General features: G+C 37.9%; 1 protein-coding gene and 1 pseudogene across 1 annotated transcript; one reads left to right on the forward strand and one right to left on the reverse strand.

Moving 5' to 3' along the window:
• Positions 1 to 393: 393 nt before the first annotated feature.
• On the reverse strand, positions 394 to 8,109 carry LOC114748877 (uncharacterized; annotated as a pseudogene).
• On the forward strand, positions 7,893 to 20,297 carry LOC114748878 (methyl-CpG-binding domain-containing protein 9). Its single transcript, XM_028937350.1, has 12 exons — positions 7,893 to 8,664; positions 9,569 to 10,271; positions 10,447 to 11,556; positions 11,680 to 12,330; positions 13,523 to 13,828; positions 14,810 to 15,145; positions 15,867 to 15,965; positions 16,044 to 16,478; positions 17,161 to 18,880; positions 18,994 to 19,262; positions 19,357 to 19,416; positions 19,793 to 20,297. The coding sequence occupies exons 1-12, from the start codon at positions 8,189 to 8,191 to the stop codon at positions 20,087 to 20,089; spliced, it is 6,462 nt and encodes a 2,153-aa protein (XP_028793183.1). The 5' UTR covers positions 7,893 to 8,188; the 3' UTR covers positions 20,090 to 20,297.
• Positions 20,298 to 21,817: the final 1,520 nt, after the last annotated feature.

The raw sequence follows: 21,817 nt of genomic DNA on the forward strand, positions 1-21,817 counted from the left end.
TGTTTGCATGCGAGACAATATGCTTGTTTTATAAACAAATTAGCCAGCTACCCATGCAACATTGCACGGGTTTAAAAAAGATTATACGTCCGTTAAATTACGATACAAAACAACAAAACATGCATCCCGATACAAGTCAAATATCTAGAATTATAACACTCTTCACAGGCTAAATGAGTCAAATCCTCTTCCTACACACACACACACACACATATCAGCGTATTGATTCTTTTCGGCTGCTAAAGGATTTGAGGGGAGCATGAGTGGGGTATGTTTACACAGACTCTTCTTCCACCTTTCTCTAAAAGATGAAATGGACTATACCATAATGCATCGGACAGATATCTCTAATGAAGGATCGTTGTGATAAGGTATACCGCAAAAGAAGAACACTCACAACACTGCGAAGTTCAAGTGAAATTGTCTCAAGTCATACAATCTTACCAATAGCGGAACACTTCGATAAAAGCACACTGAGGCCTTTGCACGAATTCGAGGGTTCTTGTTCTTGGGATATGGTAGCAACTTTGGTAACAAAGACATCGGGGAAATCCAAGTAGTCATTGCTACGACGGACCTGTCAGCTACCTCACATACGAAACGTTTGTCCTGCGAAGACTTGAGAAGAAGCTGTACATTAAAATACAGTCAACATTAAACAATACTATGATGGCAGTCTTGCAAACAGCACTTCTAGGACTTTTCAGGGATTTGGCGATAAATTTGATCCCATCCCCCCTGTTTACCAGATTGCATATCAATAAATTAATTAATAAAAAATTAATCAATCTGAACCTACAATATTTCATTTTTAAAAAATATTATTTCAGTAAAAGGAGTATACAGTCTAATACTTACAACATGTCAAGCATTGCTTCCTTGTGAAATATTGATATGAGTGCTTCACATACTAGCATCCAGTCCTTAGAGTCTAATCCATCTGCGAGGGTTTGTTGAAAATGAAATAACCAACTTCACTGGAGCTTAAGCATTGGCTTTCTAGCAGAAGCAAAACGTTAAAATGGATCAAGTTACTAATTCAGGCCATATTTGATATCATCCATCTTAACACCTAATCTCCGACCCAAGATCAACTGATAAAATGATACCTTGAGACAAGTTCCAATGCCTTCCAGATCTTTCAAATTCTCTGATTCAGTGTATTATACTTCTGCATTTCCAATCCCTACTTCAGATTTGACTACTACTTGATTTCAAGTGACAGGTGAAGAAACCAAGCGGGCATAATTTTTTTTCTTCTCGCCCTCTCCAGGGTTTCCATCAGCATTCTCAACGGGAGGCTTAGTTAAACATGACTTACTAAGAGCCTTTCCTGACATACCTGTCACAATTCTGAAATATATAAGACGTAAGACCAAAGTTAAACAACTACGTTGGCACGAAATGTGAGAAGAAATAGAATAACTGAAAATGATTGAAGTTCAAAGCTGAGCTTAATGGAGAAAAAACAATTATCAGACTATAGTGCAGAATACAACCAAAAATCCACCAACAAACCTCATTAATCATAACCCCTCCCCCCGGGAGGAAATTTCTGTCGCCTGTTCCACTTCACTCGATGACTGCCTTTAGTCATTAAGATTCAATGGGGACTTTTGAAAATTTATCAGATTATGGTTCAGAATATAACCAAAAATCCGCTGCCAAGCCTAATTAAGCATTCCCCTTTTCTTTAGGTAGCAGCAGTTTAAATCCTAGCAAGCTTCCGCTTAGGGCAGATTTTGCATACCGATTTTCCCTTTATTCCAAATGCTCGACAAAACTCCAAATCACTGGATAGGTCTATGGTCCAAACCATCCTATATATGAAAGTATGTCCTAGTGCCCAGGAATTCAAGAGACAATAAATCAATACAGTCTCTTAAGGTAAGTGACTGGCCTACAGTGCATAGTTCGCTCCTAAAATAAGATCACGCTGTTCATTTGGCCTAATTAGTTGAAAACGAATCAGGTAATGCATCAGATTCAACTCGAAAGAAGACCCTTCGGATTTTTGAGCTGTCCAATAGTTAGTCTGCATAAGAGGAGAGTTAAAAAGTAAGATCCGGACCTGACATGTACCATATATACAGCAAGATCCGGACCTGACATGTACCATATATACAGCCGACTCTTGCAGAATCAACACAAGCATTTCAACCCAATCCCACCGTTGCGGATCACATTCCGCGTGTTTAGCTAGAGTGCAAAGAAGGAAGAAATTACCAGCCGAATGCCCACGGAGACAGTGCTGGACCAGCAAAAGACAAGAAACGCCTGTCAGACGACGTCCTCAGTGAGTACCCCGAAAGTTAGATGTTTTTTTAAGAGAGAGAACAGAATTTACTATCACTTCATAGATTATAGATTGTATATATCCATAAGCAGGTAAAAGAGAGTGGCTGTACAGATTGTAGATAAACCGCCAACCTGGCGGCAAGGATAGATTCACCTGCTTTTCAAATCCGTCCAATTGGCTGCCAGGCCCAGGAAAAGAAATTTATAAGCTACGCCCACGTCACACCTTAAATTTATTTACACGGGCTCTGGTGTCCAAAAAAGTCCTAACATTATAATGAGCACCTGTTTAGATGGCAAAAAAAAAAAAACAGCACTTATTTCTCTTTTATTACGCACGTTTCAGTATTAAAAAAAAGTACTACAAAAATTAAAATTGATCAAATTAGACGCACAAATGTGCCGACACATACCACCACGGATTAAAATCCATGACATCTCTTGCAAGAAAAAGAGGGTACGGGGTCACTAGAAGGATCTTATAACAAAAATTAGAAATGTTTTAAAATGATTGACGTGATGCTATACGATTGAAATTTTTTCCTTCTTAAGTAAATCACCTTGAGTGATGTATCAACAGGCGGACGCGTAAGAGGTGGGCAAATTAATGTAAAGAAAAAATAATGAATATAAATATTTGAAAGTATTTATTTAACTTCTTTCTTAATCATTTCAAATTAATTAATTAAATATCATATTAGGAAAAAAAAATTGCATGAATTATGAAATTATTGCGGACCTACCCTTCTAACCTTCATAGATCGCTCTATGAGCTTTGTTGCTGTCAGCTTCACTGTATTGACGTTCTTCAAGGCCAGCAATACTCTCTAATTTAATGCTTGTCACGTGCTCACGTTTAAACGCACGTGCTTCATTTTTGTAAAACTATAAAATCGCTTTTAAAAACTATTAGTTGGTTTTTACCCAAACACCTTATTAATCTTTTTTGGATGTAATGACTATTGTCGTTATATTTTTTAACAGGAGCCAAATTCAACAGAGACTCTTTACAAACACAAACACATTTTTAAACCCATGACTTCCCTCCTAAAGAATAGAGTTTGTACTGCTAGATCTAATGGTTTTTGGCTATTATTGATTACCAAAATTTCTCATTACCTGTTTTATCATGTTTTATTAAGCTATTAATTGTGATACTAATTAAGACTAATCAAATATTTCAATACATTCTATCTGAAAACCATTTTATATTCATGCTTGTGTTTTGTCAAGTCCATCAGTCACGCTGTGATCCACGCCCGCGTCGCGCGTCCCTCGCTTTCAACAGATTATGTCCCCATCGCTTCTTCAAGAATATTGTACCAAAATATGCACATGAAAAAATTCTTGCAAGTTTAGATCAAAGTTAAGAACAATTCGATAATTTAATTTAATTTCTTTCAATGTCTTGTGGCCTGCATTTCTAAGCCGAGATCCGACATATCCTTGAACCACACTCCTTAAAAATGGATAATCTGTATTCATATAGTTGTGATTTAATTACCGGGAAAAGATATCCTCGTGGTTTCAAAGAAAAGTAACATATTTTTTCTAAAACACCATAATTATCTTTCTTAATACCTCTCATCCTCTTCCATTTGATTATGGTTGAGGGAGTATCCATAGGGGTAATTTAGAGAAAATTAATAAATATGATAAATAGGTCTTATATTTAGGACCAAAATCAACTCAAGAATTGAGTCCTGTATTAAAGACCGGAGGAGTATGAAAGAAAAATTTTATTCTGGTTCAAGTAAAATTACCTATAGCACTTAGTAAAAACATTTACAAATAACCCCTTAACCAAATCATTTAATAAAAGGGGGAAGGACCGAAGGAGGCAGTTTTAGACTTCTAGTTTTATTTAAAAAGCAAGTTTCGAGGCAATTAAACACTCACCCACGGTCTCATTCATGATCTAACCTAGAGGAGATGCATGCGTCCAGCCCCGATGCTTCTGTTATACTACTTACTATATAAAAATATACTCTATTTATTTTTTTATAAGCAACAACTACTATCTTCTTTTGTCTCTAAATATAAACAATATTTACAAGTTGTCTTAAATTTTTGTAGCAAATTTCTTACTTTGTCTCATTAATTACTTATTTTAATAGTCAATATACTTATTGTTTCATTTTCTAAACCATCATCTTTCTCCATTACACATTTTATTTCTTTCATAGTTATCTTTGTTATAATAATTTTTTAATTATCTTTTTTATACTCTATTTTGCCCATGAATAAGGATATTTTGGAGAAAGAACTTTCAATTTTTACTTATTTGTCGTTTTTAACTGACTTTTTAATCTATGTAATAGAATTCTATATTGCTTATAATAGGGGGCGGAGGGAGCAACGTAATATAATGAGGACGGATGCTGTATACCGCATAAAACGAAAGCCATGTTTCATATTAAACAAAAACGACAATAACATATATATATAAAGTGAAAGATAATAATACTCCTAATAATACTCCTTCGATCCTTAATATATGATCTAATTGTTAAGTTAATTTTAATCCAAAATACAAGACATATTTCTCATATTTATCGATTTTTTTCTAAATTACCCGTATGGATACTTTTTCAACCATAATCAAGTAAGTAAGGAAGGAAGAATATTAAGAAAGATGATTATGTTGTTTTAGGAAAAAACATGTCATATTTTTATAATTAACCAACTTACTTAACTTCCTTAATCTAATCAAATTAGTTAAATAGATCTTATATTAAGTATAGAAAGAGTATATTATATATGGATGGATAGATACGCACTTGAAATTCATCGGTTTTATCAAGATTACGTTTTAATTAAACCAAATTAATACAAGAGCATTAAAAAGTCATTAATGTTAATAATACGGACTTAATGAGGTATTTGGATAGAAACCAAACTATAGTTTTAGAAGTGATTTTACGATATACAAAGTAAATATGTGGAGAAATTTATCTCAATTTGCAAAAAAATACTTTTAAAAGACACTTTTGGAATTTTCCAAACACCCCCTAAATTTGCTACTGGGTTCAATTGTCATTTCCCACCAGAGGCTTTGATAATTTGGTGTCATCACTTTTTTGGCATGCAGAGCTTAATTGTTAATGGATAACTTGTATCTCGAAGATCAAGCCAACTGCCCATCTCTCGAATGAGAGTTTCACGTACGTGTAAGACTCCTGCCCAGAGTTACAAGAATGCCTTTACCATAATATTTCCACATCTCATTTTGAACAATTAGCAGTAAGTTCCGAATTAGTATGTAGGTGCTGCTAAAGGGAGTGGTGATGCCATACGCAGAAAAGAAGAGACTCATAGAATACCAAAGGTAAATAGGGCTTTTGTGCATTTTTGTTAATCCATGAACATGATCTATATAGACACATGGACTCATGGTGTGAATCAACAAATATCATCTTGCAAGGCCAAATGCTCCTACGTGACTGATAGTAAAGTAGTACAAGGGTGTGTTTGGTATGAGAGATTTGGAAAGGAGGGGGAAGGATTTTAATCATTTTTTCTTGTTTGGTAGCACATAAATTTTAGGAGGGAAGAGAAAATTTTAAAAAATTTTAGGAGGGAAGGATTTGAGAAGATTTGGAGGAAAATGACAATATCTTGTCATGTTGTAACTATTATGCCTATATTTTGTCATATTGTAACCATTATGCTCTTATCTTAAAAAGATCAGAGTAAAATTATCCACGTCAAAATATTTTTTCCTCCCCTCCCCTTATGAACCAAACAAGGTAATATTAAAACTCCTCCCTTCCCCTCCTTTTTTATAAATCCAAATAAGATAATATTAAAATCTTTCCACTTTTTTCCCCTCCCCTTCCTTCCATTAAAATTCCTCCCATCTCCTTTGTTTTATTGAGCCAAACAGACCTTAAGGGAAGAGTGAAAAGAACCCCATCAAGGAGTGAAATAAAACACGAAATTGTAAGCTCACAAGCCGTGGGGGGAATGTTCATATTCTATTCACGACAACTTTCAATGCACTTGATCCATAGCATAATTTATCTGCTCATTTATGGTTATTATTGCGGCTTTTCTCCATTTATAACCGGGACATGATTAAATTCAAATGACCTCACTTATATTGTCTGCAAATTAAAGTTGGGGTAGAAATAATGCTTATGTGTTTGAATAAATTTTTTTTTAAAAAAAAGTCAATATGACAAAGGTTTGCTTGGGTAACACGTTAAAAAGTTAATTTCAAGAAATTTAATGCTTCTTTGGGGTCAAAATTGGGATCTAAAAGCATTTATTCAAGTAATTCAAGACAAAATTATTTTTTCATATTTATCTCGTATTTTACAAGTTACGATTGGGAAGCTGCTTTTGAAGGATTTTATCGGCATTTCAAACAAGACCTTAATTATGAAAAACAAAAGCTCAAAGCCAAAATATCAAATCACCTCAACTTTGATTTTTAGCCCATGAGTTCCTTTTTTTGTGTGTATATTTTAGCTAGAATTATTATTATTTTTTCAGAAGTCACGATTATAGAGATCCAACGAGATGCGGATTCCAAACATATAATTTCGCGGAATTTAGATGACACTCGTGAAAAAATATATCAAACAAAATCCTAGTTAAATACGGAAGTCAAACTACAAAAGTATGCATACACGTAGCGCAGTTGCAGAACTAAGGGTGTGTTTGGATGAAACCAAACCGTGGTTTGGAAAAGTGATTCTGGAGAATAGATTCTGGAAAAAATAGATTCTGTGAAGAATAGATTTTGTAAAAAAGTGATTATGAGAAGTGAGAGTGTTTGGATAGTTGTTATCAGAAGCACTTTTTATATATACAAATTACTAAAAAAAAGACATAAGTTAATATGATAATTACAGAAAAAATAGATTTTATGATATATTTTAATTTGAAGAAATAAAATTGTTAATAATATATTTTTTACCAACATAATTAATAATACATAAGATAATATAATTAATAAATAATTAATGTCTATATATATTTATAAAATATAAGATTAAATATATTTATAAAAAAATATATTTATAAAAAAAATAACAAGATACATATCATATAGACCCTCACACTTTCCCTTTTTTTTCCAAAAGCAAAAAAAATTTGCTTTTTCCAAAACCATGGTTTTGACCCAAAACCATAGTTTTGGTTTTTGGAGAGGCTGTTTGGGTAGCATTTTCCCCAAACCATGGTTTGGATCCCCAAACCATGGTTTGGGGTGCTATCCAAACAGAGCCTAAGCTAGATTGCAAGAAAAAAGCGAGCATCCGTTGGGGTTATTATTATGTGCAAGGAAAATGAGAAGAGCGCGAGGAGCACACGGCGCCTTGGTCCGTTTTGACCTTACCCCTGCGCCTTGTTGGAGGCTTGGAATGACCTAAATTAGAATTAGGATTCGAAGTTACAATAAAAGTCAAGAATGAGACATGGCTTCGGCCGGGGCAGAAGGGTAACCTCTGAGAACTGCGCTGCCAAACAGGATCACATCGCCCACTGTCACTTCTCGAAAAGCGGACTTGTTATCGAAAGTACAACACTATCCTTCTTCGTTTGCTTTGCATTCCATTAATTTCACTGTACAATCACGCCCTAAACCTCCAAGAAAAAGAAAAAAAAAAAAAGGTGCAGGAAGTTTAGGCCCTTTGATACGGTCCTCTCTCGGTCCCATTCTTGTCTTTCCTCTCTCTCTCTCCCACTCTCTCGACCCCTTCGTCGCCCCCGAAAGCATCCCCTCGAACCCAAAAACCCAAACCCCACTTTCACTAGCTATCCAATCTCACTTCACCTTCGATCCGCCCATTCTTTAATCTCCATCGCAGCTGCTTCGCTGAACAATGTTACCCGTGCCGCTTCATAACTCACGGGCTTCCAACTCCGGACCACAACTCAGATAATGGAACTCACCGATTCCGGCGACGAACTCAGGGACCACAAGCTGCCTCAAGATTCTCGCTCTGGACTCGGAATCGACCTCAATGAGATCCCCTCTCCTTCTTTTGCCGAAACCCTACCGGACTCCATCGACATCGTACGCGCGTACCACGAGAACCCGGCGCCTCCTCCCGGTGGACCGGCGGGGATTCCCGGCGACGCCCGCGGCTCCACTTGTGGTGCCTGTGGCAAGCCCGAGGCGCGGGGTCATGTTGTGGTCTGCGACGGGTGTGAGCGCGGCTACCATTTGGGCTGCGCGGGAATGCGTGGGCGCCAGGCCGTAAACCTTGACGAATGGGTTTGTGGAGAGTGCGTGTCCAGTGGGGTGAAGAGTAAGCGATGGCCATTGGGTGTCAAGTCCAAGCATCTTTTGGACATCAATGCTTCGCCACCCAGCGATGCTGACGGCGAGGGTAGTGAAGAATTGCAGGATTTGAGGTATGAAAAGTGTAGCATTCTTTTTAAACCTCTGGTCTGGTAAGCTTGATATCGGAGTTGATGAAGTCAAGTGTTTGTTTAGTTGCCTTGTCAATTAGCTATAGTTTTGCCAGGAAAAAGCTTGTGTCATGGTAATCGAAAGCTTAGGACTTTATAACAACAGTGAAAGAGGTACTGGATGAAGTCAAATTAGCGCGAAAGAAATCGTTTAGAAGCGCTGATGTGTCGTTAATCTATTGAGCGTAGTTGATTGTATTCGTTGCCACGCATGCAAGTGGGTATATCCAAGCCAAGGCCAATGTTACTGGATCCTTGCATGATCATAATTTCTATAAATAACGAGCGCTTTTTGAGTTTCAGATCAAACAACCTTTTCTAAGAAACTGTTGTCTGGAATAACAAATACGACGTTACGCTTGAAATTCATTGTACCGCTGTGTATTCTCCTTTTTAATACTTAACTTGCCATGCCTTTGTTGCCCAGCGTGTTATTCTACTTCTATTTCTCTTGACTTTTATGCTTGCCCAAAACAAATGCGTTTAGAACGATAATAGGCGGCCAAATTTGTTTTGCCCTGTTTCACACTATATCAGTTAGGCATTTGAAAACTTTAGCATGTGCTTTTTTTATGTCAAGTTAAAAGTCTTATGTAATTAGTCATTCATTGTTCAGTATCTTATTACTTTGACAGTCATGCTTATGCTTATAAAACATAGTAAAGCTGGTTATCCTGGCTGCTATTTGCTGAACCTTTTTTTCTCTGCTGGTGGTATGTATGGGGTGCTTTTCTTTGTGCTGCTGAAAGTTTTGCCGCATGGTTTCCTTTGTCTTTTATACTTTTTGTTTAATAGTTCAAGTTTCCTGAGTTCCTTACATAAGTTATCTTGTTTATCTTTAATCTAGAAAGCACACTCAGGGTCATAATTCTTTCAGTGCCAACTCATTTGGTGCCCCGTTGGCATATTCAAACTTCTACAACGGTAATGCTATTAGCTTCCAAAAGGCATCTGGAGCTGTGACACATGCTGTTAGAGTGGGTTTTGAGGATGTATTGAATCATACGCAATCAGTGACTAGAAATTTTGAGGAGGTTGATATGGGTTTGCTTCCTGGAAGGCATAGGAATAGTAAAAATACAGCTACTGGGAACCCAGGAGAGTTAATTTTGCAAGCTCTCAGAGATTTTATATCTGAAAGGCATGGTGTTCTGGAGGAAGGTTGGAAAGTGGATTTTAGACAACCCATTGGCAGCTCTGAGCTGTATGCTGTTTACTGTGCTCCAGATGGAAAGATTTTTGATTCTGTGTTTGAAGTAGCGTGTTATCTGGGGTTAATGCCTGGCTACAACTCTCTGGAATCTGAAATGAGAAATGATAGGCCTGTCTCTACATCAGGTGGGTCTCATTTAACCAGAAAAAGAAAGGCAGCTAGACTTCCAGTCGCTAATGGCTTTGCTGAAAGAAGGGAAAGTTTTACCAATAGTTGTTTTAAAGATCCTCCTTCGGATGCTGCAAGTGCAGAGTGCGCTAATGCATGTGGGAACATATCAGAAGCCACATTAAGTGGAAGGAAAGAGGACGATCACTCTGGCTCTCAGCAATCTGTTGTAAGTGAATCTAATTCATTTATCCTCCTCTTTCTTTGTGTAGACGATATCTTAAGTTCTAGTTTTCCCATGTGATAATACATATACAATGCTGTCTAGTTTAGAGAAATATTGTAATTAAGTTTTTGTATAAATTGGCTAATGTTGCCTATTTTGCTGCGTGTTTATATTTCAGGATGGCCTTCCTTTACAGTTTGAAGATTTTTTTGTTCTTTCTTTGGGAAAGGTTGATGATAGACCTTCATATTGTGATGCTAACATTATTTGGCCCGTAGGTTATAGATCTTGCTGGCATGATAAAATGACAGGCTCCATCTTTACATGTGAAGTTCTAGATGGTGGTGATTCTGGACCTCTATTTAGGGTCAGAAGGTGTTCCTGTTCTGATTTTTCTATTCCAGTTGGGTCAACCGTCCTCTCATTGTCTAACCTTTGTCAATTTGTGAGTCAAACCAATGAAGATGAGGGAAAGATGAATGCTGATATGGAATGTGATGGCGATGAAAGTATCCAGATGATCCTAGATGACTCTTGCAATCCAACAGAAAATGATGTCTTGAGTTGTCTTGAAAGTCGCTTCAATGAAGTACATGATAGCCATACATTAGATGTATTGCAGTCTGCCACGGGTCCAGTTCAAGATGAAGCTCAATTGTCTGATGACTTGGGGTCAATTGGTGAGATTGTGGTGGAAGAGTGTTCGTCATCCTTGGCTTGGAAAGATATTTCCCAAAAATTAGTTAATGCTTGCAGTGCAATATGCAAGCAGAAAGGGGCTTTAAAGCTCTATTGTAAACATGCTGACAATGAAACATGCATACATAAATGGGACATGAGGAATGGCAAAAATGAAACACAATCCACTTTATTTGCTAAATTTTGTGGGTCCCCTGTTCTTGGTATCCCGGCCATGGTTCATGTGGATGATGATCTTGAAAGTTTGCATGAGGTCTTAAGAAAATGGTTGGAGCAGGATAGATTTGGGTTAGATGTTGAGTTTGTCCAAGAAGTACTCGAACTACTTCCTGGTGTTGAAGCATTCTCACGGTATGAATTTCTGAATAGTAGAAGTAATAGCTCTTCCATGCTAACAGTTGGAAATGGGTTTTTAGTGGCTGATTGGAGAGGCAGATCCCAATATCAGGAAGAAGCAATGCAAGGTCTATATAGGAGACACAAGAAAGTAAAATTGGCTGAAGAATGTGTTAAGGAAGATCATTGTCCACCTCCTGGAAAGCCACTCTACTCTAGGGTTCCTTTTGAACTTGTTGGTGATGTCTTTCAGGTACAGGGATGCTACTTGTTGATGGTCCTGCTGAAATATATTTATCATTTTTTGCCATTCTTTGCTTTGTTATTTCTTTGTTTGTACACAAAATCTTAGATGGTTTTCGTTGGTATCTTCCAGGCTTGGGAGCTATTACGGAGATTTCACGAGATTTTGGGCCTGAAGGAACCGTTGTCATTGGATGAGCTGGAGAAAGAACTCATCAACCCATGGTTTAATGGATCAGTCGTTGGTGAAAAACCTGAGGGTGATGGTGGTGGACCAGCACTAACCCCAAACTGTGAAGCTGCTCCTGCAGTTTCTGCTGAAAGTCCCCATGCATTTATTCAAGTTGAAACTGAAGCCATGAAAGAGGCAGCTCAAGTTAAGCTTGCATCGTTCACTTACACCAGATGCTTTGGTGCATCTTTGACAAAGGCTCATAATTCCTTGCTGGAGGTTTTAATAGGTGAACTGCAATCCAAAGTGGCTGCCCTGGTGGATCCAAATTTTGATCCTGGAGAGCTGAGGACAAGACGTGGAAGAAGGAAAGACATAGATAATACCATTCCTGCCAGACGAGCCAAGCTCAACATGCTTCCTATTAATGAACTAACTTGGCCTGAATTGGCTCGTAGATACATATTAGCTGTCTTATCAATGGATGGTAACCTTGACTCACCTGAGATTACTGCACGGGAAGGTGGTAAAGTATTTCGCTGCTTACAAGGTGATGGTGGTTTGCTGTGTGGCTCCCTTACTGGTGTGGCTGGGATGGAAGCAGATGCATTGGTAAGAAGGTCTTATTTTGTGATATGCTAAGTTTTATCTTCACCTTGATTATGATGATGAGATGCTAGTTTTCTTCTCAAGGGAGGGTATATAGCTTCTAAGAAATGGGTTTTCTGGGGTTCTGAGGTATTTACAGGGATTTTAGGATAAATGGATAGGATTTGGGGTTTAATGCCTGGATGGCTAGCTGATATAGTTGGTGTATCCATCTCCATGATGGAACTTCGTGTTACTTTTTCCAACTTCTGCTTTGGGTTAACAAGTTCACATTAGTTTATGGTATGGAAGCCAACTGCAGTTTAGCATTGAATCAGATAAAATGGGATCTGAAAAGGGACCGTTAACAGTAGTTTTTGTTCATTGAGTAATAGATTAGAAAATGGCTTTGTTGATCAGAAATCAGGAAGTCTTTAGCGCTTTAGAGTGACCTATGTCTATTGTCTAAGAAAGGTCTATAACCAAGGAAAATCGTAGTTTGATTAAGACATTCAAGTAGAGTTTATTACTGCAGATAGTGCCATTAATAGGCTGGAGAGCAGAGTCATGGCGATTGAATAGAAAAACTCTTCATTTGGGAGTCATGCTAATCAGTAATTACTCTAGTCTCTTCTCTCAAAGAAAGTAAATTATTTTCTAAATGTGCTCATCATTTCACAACGGACGTGTTACTTCTTAATTTTTAGCTGATAGCATGGATCATCCATTGTGTTATTTTTTTTTTTTGTTTTGTTTTGTTTTGGATGTATTACTGTGGAGGGGCCAAGCAAGATTTTCATAAACTGCTTGTTAGGATGATTCTCTGACCAAGTGCTTTTTTTCTTTCCCTGTAATGCTGCGTCCTGCCTTATACGACATGGCATTAATGTGACTTAAATATGCATTTTGATGTATCTTTGTTAGTCTAATCCAGTTTGTCTCTGCTTACTGTTCGATCATCATCTCTTCTTAAATAAAATTTTTTAAAGAAATAATGCAGTTTGTCTCTGCTTACTGTTTGATCATGATCTCTTAAATAGATTTTTTTTAAGAGAAATATAAGTTTGCGTTTTTACTGTTGCTGCTGGTTAAATGCTTCCAGCATATGATTAGATAGCCTTTTCAAAGTAATTACTTGTTTGTGGTTTTAAGTTCTATAGGAAGAAAAAGAAAGTGATGATGAGATTTACAACAGATTTTTTCACTTGACTTTCAGTTGCTTGCGGAGTCTACAAAGAAAATTTTTGGTTCTGCGAGCAGTGAAAGTGATGTGCTTACCTTTGAAGATGAGGAGTTAGATGCAAAGGATGCTTGTGAGAAAACTTCGGTGAATGATGGTAATATTCCAGAATGGGCACAGCTGCTAGAACCTGTAAGAAAACTACCGACAAATGTGGGAACCAGAATCAGGAAGTGTGTCAATGATGCCTTACTGAAGGATCCACCAGAGTGGGCTAGGAAAATACTGCAACACTCAATTAGTAAGGAAGTGTACAAAGGCAATGCGTCTGGACCTACAAAGGTGCTATTCAGTGGAGCTTCTATTATAAATATAATTTTTCTTTATGTGCAGTGAGTACAAGCTTTACACTGAAATTGGAATATGCTTATTTGACCAACCGCTGTGATTGTGGTCATAATTCTCTTGAAATTTTTGTGCACTGTTTGTTTAATTTTTCAGTTCCTTTTCCTGTTGGTGCTTTGAGGTTTAACTATTGAAGATGGGAGCTTTTGGCACTGCATTTCTATTTCCTGAGGAGTATAATGACACTTTAAGAAATTTCAGGCTTCTGGATATCTATAACTTTGTTACCTAAAAAAGCAAATATCTGCTATTGTCATTTCATCACTCAAATTGGATCAAGTGCTAAAAGTGACAATTGTTCTTAGCTGTTACATTTAGGACCTTGTTAGTATCTTCGTTTCTTTATCGTAATTTTTTTCCCTGGTCACGATATTACCTATCTCAATATGCAAGCTATCTTCCTGTAATTGGAGTATTCATTATGATATTTTTTTTGGGTGCAATGTACCTTGCCATTTTTGGGATGAGTAGGGGCGGGGGTTTTCTGTGGATTACTGGCATCTTTCAATTAGGTTGCTTTAGATAGCCAAACACTATTGCCTCTTGACTTCTGGCTGAGGGTTAAAGAGTAGCTTCATTTAATTTGATGGAACTCAAGAATCGACTAAGAGCTTAATTTTAAGTTTGGGAAATTGGAATGATAGTTCAAATGGAACTTTTGGCGGAACTTGTTTCTTGAATGGCTATTATACTTTGCTTCCTTTTTATTGTTCCTCTGACATTTTTTGTTTTTCATACCCTTTTTTCTCAGAAAATTTTACGACTAGTCAAGTTCAGTGGTGCTAAGGCTTGATGTTATTCTGTTATATTCCAATATGATAGTTCATCTGGTTAAAGTAGCAGGCATTTTTGTTTATATTTGTATGAGTATACTGTATGAAAGTGATCCCGAATTATAATCTTTTTGTTTAACAACAGAAAGCAGTTCTTTCCGTGTTGGCTGATGTATGTGGTGAAGGATCACAACAGAAGCCCAATAAAGCAAGGAGAAAAAAGACTCTAATATCTATACCTGACATTATCATGAAACAATGTCGCATTGTATTACGCCGTGCTGCTGCTGAAGATGATTCCAAGGTTTTTTGCAATTTGCTGGGACAAAAATTGATAAATTCTTCTGATAATGATGATGAAGGGCTTCTTGGATCTCCAGCCATGGTGTCTCGTCCTCTTGACTTCAGGACCATTGACCTACGACTGGCTGCTGGGGCTTATGGGGGATCTCATGAAGCTTTTCTTGAGGATGTTCACGAGGTCTGTGTCCAATGAAATTATGTTGCTAGGCTAAGCTTTCCCCTGATATTTTTCTTTCTCTGTTATCTTTGCAATGTTCTTTGCCCCATATAACATTCTTATCCTGTCATTAATTATATTAAAGCAGTCAAGTGCAACTTCCAACTTGTAGCAGAAAACTTGAAGCCTTTCCATATATTTGTGATTCTAGAAAAACAATTCCTCCTGGGTCAAGTTCAAAGAGTCCACTGTCAAAGCTCCTGATTTAATTGACCAAACTAGTCTTAACGAATTTTTGTGGTCCTCCATAGATTTTGACCTTTTTTTTAATCATCCAAATCTTTCTAGTTTTTCCTTCATTGTGTGATGATATCTCCAAGCGTATGCTTTCCATTTTTATTGATTAATCAAAATGGTTTTATTTTTTTTTCACTATTTTTGAATTGTTCATCTTGAAGATCTTAGAATTTCTGCCAGGCTAATGGGTCTTTTCTTGCTAAAGTTGCACTTGTACCACTACATAATTCGTTGGAAAGGGTTGCGTTGAATAACATTTCTTTTATTCTACTCGTGTGCGTGCATGTTTATTAGGTACATGAGTGGAAGGGCATCAGGCTCGATTTCCTTTTGTTCCTCATTGCATACTAATATCTAGATGCGTTGAGATAATTCTACGTTACTTTTACAATATATATAACTATTGACGTATTAAGTCTGTTGATTCTTGCTTTTGATATTGCAGCTGTGGAACAATGTTCGTATTGCTTTTGGGGATCAACCTGATTTAGTTGAGCTGGCTGATAAATTATCTGAGAATTTTGAAATGTTGTATGATAGTGAGGTTGGTATCTGTCTCTGGAAGTGTGTATGTAACGTTTGTGCCTCCATTATTTGATATTCAGATATTTTCCTTATGCAGGTTTTGACTTATGTGCAAAGGTTCGGAGATTATGCCAAATTGGGAAACTTGAGTGCGGAAATGAGAAAAGAAGTGGAAAATTTTCTTGCATCGACTAGTGAAATTCCAAAGGCCCCTTGGGATGAGGGAGTCTGTAAAGTATGTGGCATTGACAGGGACGATGACAGTGTTTTGCTATGTGATACCTGTGATGCTGAGTATCACACTTATTGCTTGAATCCTCCGCTAGCAAGGATACCTGAAGGAAACTGGTACTGCCCTTCTTGTGTTGACGGTAAACATGCAGTTCAAGATGTTTCACAGTGTTCAAAACTTATTGGCAAACCTCGAAGTAAAAAATTCAAGGGGGAGGTTACTTCACTTTACCTGGAGGCTTTAAGTCATCTACTATCTGTGATGGAAGAGAAAGAATACTGGGAGTACAGTGTTGGCGAGGTTTGTTGGTGGAAACTTGTTTACTTCTGCTGCATAGCTAGTACACAGACCTTCTAATGAATGGAACAATAATATATTTTTATTATGCACTAGATATACTACTATGGTTGAGGGAAAGAATTTTTTAGGGGCAATTGGATGGCAGGATAAGACTATCAATGTTGCTGCTTTTCTCAATCATCTTGTGATTGAAAATTAGAATCTATTGAAGAGGAGAGATCAGGAAAAAAATTATGAATACAGTAAAAAAATCCCCCCCCCCAAACAAAAAGAAAAAGAAAAATCCCATTTAAACATCAACAAGGACACGCCTCTAAAAAATCTATCTGCTTAAACAAGCTCCTAGTTAATTGATTATCACTTCTTACCTGATCACCTTGGGATATTGTTCATTGCCTTGTACCTAAAAGTTTCTCATCGACTTTTTTTTTGACAATGCTGTTTCTAGTTTTGTTTTGTTTTGTTTTTTAGGAGTTAAGTATTCTAACTAAGTTAAATCAATTCCCATCCCTTGCATAACATGTTTTTACAGTTACTATATTATAACAATTGTTTTAATTGATTACTATAATAAAAGGTCTAAAGTGCCCATTAATATGCAACGCATCTGATGATATGTTGATGGGATTTTGTAATTTCTGTTATGTGCTTTATTTGCTTAAATTTCTTTTACTGATTGCAGAGAACTATCCTTCTCAAGTTTTTATGTGATGAGTTGCTCAACTCTTCCCTCATACGCCAGCACCTTGAGCAATGTGCCGAGTCTTCTGCTGAATCACATCAAAAGTTGCGTGCACTTTCTGCCGAGTGGAAAAGCCTGAAAATTAAAGAAGAAATATTATCTAGTAAAGCTGCAAAAATTGACACAAGCTCACTAGTGGCTAGTGGAGAAGTTGCCGTCAAGGAGGGGCTTCCTGGATCACTATCAAATCCTGGTAAATGCCTGGTTCAGCCACACAGCGCAAGTGACAGTCCTAACAATTTTGGGGTATTTGCTGATGGTTTGCGTTTGGAAGAGACAAATAGAGAGAGAAATGGGCTTAGCAGTGTTGATAAAAGCGCATCTACAACAAATTCAGAGACTGATAGTCAAAATAGGAATCCCATAAGTTTGGAGGGTCAGTTGAAGAATGTCTGTGCAGCTGTGGATGGCAGTCAGTTGCCTACAAATATGACTTCCTGTGGGGATTCTCAATATAGTGACAAGTCTAGTAATCCTTTTTCAGTGGCAAATAATATGCCTCAAGAAATTAACAGCTCTGGTGGAGCAGTTCATATCCAGAGTCACCAGGAGAAATGTGAGGGGCGAGATTCATGTCTTGATCTGCAAGAACAAGGTGTCGCTGTGGATATTCCCAAGTCTGCTGTAAATGAATCAGAACCATATCACCTCGAGCTCAATGCTATCAGACATGATATCTCACTTCTGCAAGAGTCAATAACTAGTGTTGGATCACAGCTGCTAAAGCTATCTGTTCGTCGGGAATTTTTGGGAATTGATTCACTTGGTCGCTTTTACTGGGCTTCGGCATTGCCTAGTGGATGTCCGTGTATACTTGCTGATTCAACTGCTCTGATGTTGCATGGAGGAAGAATGGCCAATAGTAGAGACCCTTTGGACAAGATTTCTGCTATGAAGAATTTTGCACCATCTGGCAAGGATACCTATCAGATGTTAGGGCTGATGAAAGATTTATCTCCTTTAATGTCTCTACCAAGTAATACTTTAGGCTGTAATTCACCATGGGCTGCTTACCAAACTGATGCTGAAATTGAAGAGCTCTTGCGCTGGCTGAAGGATTATGACCCTAGAGAAAGAGAACTTAAAGATTCAATTATGATTTGGCATAAGTCAAGATTCCAAGAGCTTATTCATATGCAGAATGAAGATCAGGTTGAGCCCCAAGGACCTTTTCCTTTGCCAGGGGATAGAGAGAAAATAGTGTCTGATTCTCTTGTTACAAAGGCAACCTCCTTGTTAGAAAAGAGATATGGCCCATTCTTAGAGTTGGGTACCCTTGAGGCATTAAAGAAGCGGGGTAAAAAGGTAAGACCATCTCATGATGATAAGCTGTATAGGTGCCAATGCCTAGAACCCATATGGCCTTCTAGGCAACACTGCATGTCTTGTCACAAAACCCTTTTGAATGATGTTGAACTGGAAGGGCACAATGATGGCAAATGTAGTGCTGCTTTGCCTGCCTCTGAGAAGAATAAAGATATCAGCGGATCTTCTAAAGGGAGAGGTAATTTGAAATTTGAGACTGCACTTGAAAATGCCAGAGGTAATGCAGAAACAGGTGGAACCTCGATGAGTGGAGGATTTGAGCTAAGCTCAAGATTGATTAAATTTCGAGTCAAGAATCAACATGTCCGTATAACTTTGAAGATGTCTGTTCCAAGTTTGTGACTGAAGATTCCAACAAGGAACTTATTAAAGAAATAGGTCTTATTGATTCAGATGGGATCCCATCCTTTGTTTCTTCTGTATCTCCTTATGCAAGTGATTCTACAGTTATGCTAATATCAAACAAAAAGGACGAATATGTAGGTGGGTCCAAGACTTCTGAAGGGCAGATTTCTATAGGAAGTGGCAATGATCATATATCAGGAATTCCTATTCAAAGTTCCAGTGTGTATGAGAACAATAAAACAGCAAAATCCAGCAGATCAACTTTGGGATCTTCAGGACAAAGGGACGGAAAATCTTTATTTTCTGTTCCTTCTTCACAAATGGGCACTGACAGCTGCTGTGTGGTCCCTCAATCTTCACTGAGACCATTGGTTGGAAAAGTTTCACATATTTTGAGGCTACTGAAGATTGGCCTACTTGATATGGATGCTGCACTCCCTGAAGTTGCTTTGAGGCCATCAAAAGCACAGTTGGAAGAACAGGCTTGGCGTTTCTTTTTTGAAATCTGCAAGGACTATATATGAGGTTAGTGTCTTTTTTGGTGATTATAATCTGTGGTTAGTTTCTCCATTAACAATCCTTGTTCCAACGCATTTCTTAATCCTCAGTCTCACTGGTGGTCCGCATTTCCTGTGCCCCCCAGTAAAAAAGTTTGTACTAGTTGGCTTCACTGTGAGTTCCAATTTAATATTTTTGACCGCTCAGCCCCGCCGCTCTGACAGTGTGCCCCTCATTGAGTCTCTTTATCCTACTTGTGGATGTAATTACTAGCCTCTTATCAACCTTATATTTTGCCGGTCTGATTTTCTGTTTTGGACATGGGTAGAGCATAGCCTGGAATTTGTTGGATTTTTTCCCACAACTTTATGAATGTGAAAAATCAAGTTCTTATCTTTTTCAGATGGTTCAAGCGACAATCACACTGGAGGACATGATTAAGACAGAGTACTTGAGAAATGACTGGGGGTATTGGTCATCACTGTCAGCCGCTGCCAAATCTTCTACTTTGTCATCCCTTGCCCTTCGAATATACACCCTTGATTCAGCCATCATATACGAGAAAATGTCAAGTTCAAGTTTTACTGATTGCTCGGAACCTCCTGTGGTAGCAGAACAGAAAGCATCAGCTGCTTTGGATGCGGAGAAATCCAGAGCAATACGGAAGTCAAGCAGGAAAAGGAAAGAACCAGATGGTTAAATCATGGAATGTGTTTCTTGGCTTGAGTCAAGTCCAGAAAGTTGATCCTGTTGATGCATGACGTGAAATGATCATCCGTGAATGGTGGGGTTTGGATGGAGTGGTTATGAGGTCAGCTACTGGGGGCTTCAAGGGAGCAGCCGTAAGCTGCTGGTGCCACTTTCGTGCTTGTACATATAGGTAAAAGCTGACTTGCTAACTCAGATGCTGGTTTGGCAAAGCAGAATTTGTAGAATTCTCTGCTCGCACTGACAGCAGCAGCAGGCCCAGCACCAAGAATTATGATGATCGATGGAATTGAGTTACTGCTGCTGCTGTCTGATGGTTGCTTGACGGGTAGTGAGATCATATTTTTCATTTTTGTAGCAGTCTGATCCTTATATGTATACAAACGAAAATGATGTAAAGATATAGAAAAAGGGGGGAGAAAGGTAATGGCTAAGAAGTGAGAAAATGTCAGGTTGAGCAGTTTGTAGGCAATATTTCATTCTTTTATGCATTTTCGTTCTCTAACCACTGAAATGCTGGCCACGCATGCTTGCGCATTTGTTTTTGGGCGTTTGCAAATGTGGTTGGATGCAGGAAAGGAAAATTATTGGAATTGATGCATTTTTCCGACAATATCATGGTGCAAGTATTCAACATCGGTTGATTTGTTTATTTTCATGAATTCTGCTTAATGTTTCTTTTCTATTTTTGGGGCTTGACAGCATTCTCGGAGTATCTAGGTTTATACAGAGATTGTAAACTTCATTCTCTATCCTCTGTCAAGAAACACAGACTGCGGGGTTCCCCTCTTCTTCCTCCCGTTACTGGATTTGCTATCTTCTCCCCGCCCGTGTGAGGCGTATCCCACATCTGAATATTCCTTCAGCCCTCCATGCGGTGACATATATCTGCGCCATCCTACAGTGTCTCTTCGCGTGCTATATCCGAAGCTGGCTTTCATAAATTCCCTATCCTCATGCTATATGCTTTCGAATTTAAAAAGGCTCCATTGTCTGCCCAGGATGGCGGAAGGCTTCTGTACTCAGCTTATTCATCTTGTAAACTAAAGATGGCAACATTCGACTTTTGGCACGCGAGGTGGTTGCTGAATTGAGTTGGGATGCAACAGAGGCAAATGAAGTTTTATAGTGGGAAGTAAAAGAATTAAAGTCACGCTTATTTCAAAAAAGTAGGTGATCTTCAAATTATTTTAGAAATTTGTGAAAAATGATTAATTAATGATTTTGAAGTTTTATAATTTTATCTCCATATTTCCATTAACATTATTTTACATCCATATTATTTTTAGAAACTACTTCTCAAGATAATAATATATGTATATATTTTAGATTCTGAATTGCACTAGTCTTTTTACCTTCTTTTCGAGCATTTGCCCTTTGCAGCAACGCTCTTCCCCCATAGAAAATGGCCAACCTCGATCTGCTCGCAGGCCAGTGATGAAGCCTGCTGGAGCGATTCGAGAATCAAAGGTGTCGATTTGCGTTTAAATAAAGCAAACACACATGTATTGGAGTGCTGAGGAAGAGGATTTCCGTTTCAGCTTTGAATGCGGATGTCCTGAAACACGATTATGACGGTTTCTGCGCCGAACTTCATGGAAATTATACTCAAACTAGGTGTAGGCACATGAATATCTTTATTGTGTTATATAGATTAGATAGGTACAATATATATGACGCCACTGACCACATTACTGAGCATTGTTTATTAAACCCTGCT

Source organism: Neltuma alba, unplaced genomic scaffold (assembly GCF_004799145.2).
Source record: "Neltuma alba isolate B1F8T4 unplaced genomic scaffold, ASM479914v2 tig00005851_pilon, whole genome shotgun sequence".
In the NCBI taxonomy this organism is placed as follows: Eukaryota; Viridiplantae; Streptophyta; class Magnoliopsida; order Fabales; family Fabaceae; genus Neltuma; species Neltuma alba.